The sequence below is a fragment of the Sinocyclocheilus grahami genome, unplaced genomic scaffold (genome assembly GCF_001515645.1).
Source record: "Sinocyclocheilus grahami isolate Dianchi unplaced genomic scaffold, SAMN03320097.WGS_v1.1 scaffold24825.1, whole genome shotgun sequence".
In the NCBI taxonomy this organism is placed as follows: Eukaryota; Metazoa; Chordata; class Actinopteri; order Cypriniformes; family Cyprinidae; genus Sinocyclocheilus; species Sinocyclocheilus grahami.
The window spans coordinates 1-1,145 of NW_015519615.1; the positions used below are offsets into that span (position 1 = coordinate 1).

Consider the following 1,145-nt stretch of genomic DNA (forward strand, 5'->3'; position numbering starts at 1 on the left):
ATTGGGATTGCCAGGAACAACAATGAAAGTATGTCAAATGTTTCAATGTGAAAAAATAAAATAAATCATAAATAGAGAATCATACCTTTACCACTAAACCATATTTACTTTTTTATTGTTTTACATAGTATGGCATATACTGTAGTTTCTGTTTCTGTCTCACAGGATCAGCTTCTGTGGCTTTCATGAGCTACAACACGATGGAGAATCTACTGAAGCCAGACTTCTTCAACACATCAAACAACACGATTAAAACCATGATGTCCACTGTGATCTCAGCTACTCTTCCCAAAACCACCAACACTAAACTCACTAAACCAGTCAACTTCACCCTAAAACACATCAGAGTGAGAAACTGAAATGTGTTTTTCCAACCTGAGAACTGATGAACATCTGGAAACATCTAATATTCAGTGTTCTGATATTTTCTTCATCTTTTTCAGGAGTTTGATCCCAGTGGTTCTCTGTCCTGTGTGTACTGGAATATCAGCGAGTGGATTGTAGATGGTTGTTCTGTTTTAAAGACCAACAGCAGCTACACTGTGTGTTCCTGTGATCATCTGTCGACATTCGCTCTTGTGCAAACCAGCCATCAGTCAGAGGTGCGAAAGAGAACAAGTCAAACCTTCTCAAAATATTGAAGCATTGAACGCACTAGCATAATTCAAATTCAATCTACAGTAGATGATCAACATTTCTAGTGAACACTGAGAACAGCACAGATCTGGCACTCATGTTCTCTCACATGTTTTCTCAGAGCGACTCACATCTGGCGATTGTGGTGTGTGTGATCGTGGGACTGGTGTTCATCAGTTTGGCTCTGTTGACCTTTGCCCTTTATAAGTGGAGTCCTCTGCGTGATTGGATGCGAGGTTGCGTTGTGCTGGGACCTGAAGGCTACAACAGGGAAGAGTGAGTTTATTTTATTTTATTTTTTAAGAAGGAAATAAAACTGCTCAGGGCTTATGTAACCTTTCTGCTATCTGATAAAAATCTGATAAAAATCCAACGTTGCATACAAAATTAAAAAGTTAACATGAAATAGTCTTTCAACACTGGCTCAGTTTGTGGTTCTTGGTTGCTCCTGGGTTCTGGGTTTCTTCACTAATGTCAGTAAGGAGCTGGAGATCCTCTTCCTGATCTTG

At 39.5% G+C, this 1,145-nt stretch overlaps 1 protein-coding gene across 1 annotated transcript; it reads left to right on the top strand.

Annotated features, from left to right (window-relative positions):
* Positions 1-165: 165 nt before the first annotated feature.
* LOC107580115 (adhesion G protein-coupled receptor E3-like) lies at positions 166-916 on the top strand (the record flags this gene model as incomplete). Its single annotated transcript, XM_016265860.1, has 3 exons — positions 166-347; positions 444-602; positions 758-916. Coding segments are annotated over 3 exons (500 nt in total), but the record flags the coding sequence as incomplete, so codon positions are not given.
* Between the last annotated feature and the right edge of the window lie 229 nt (positions 917-1,145).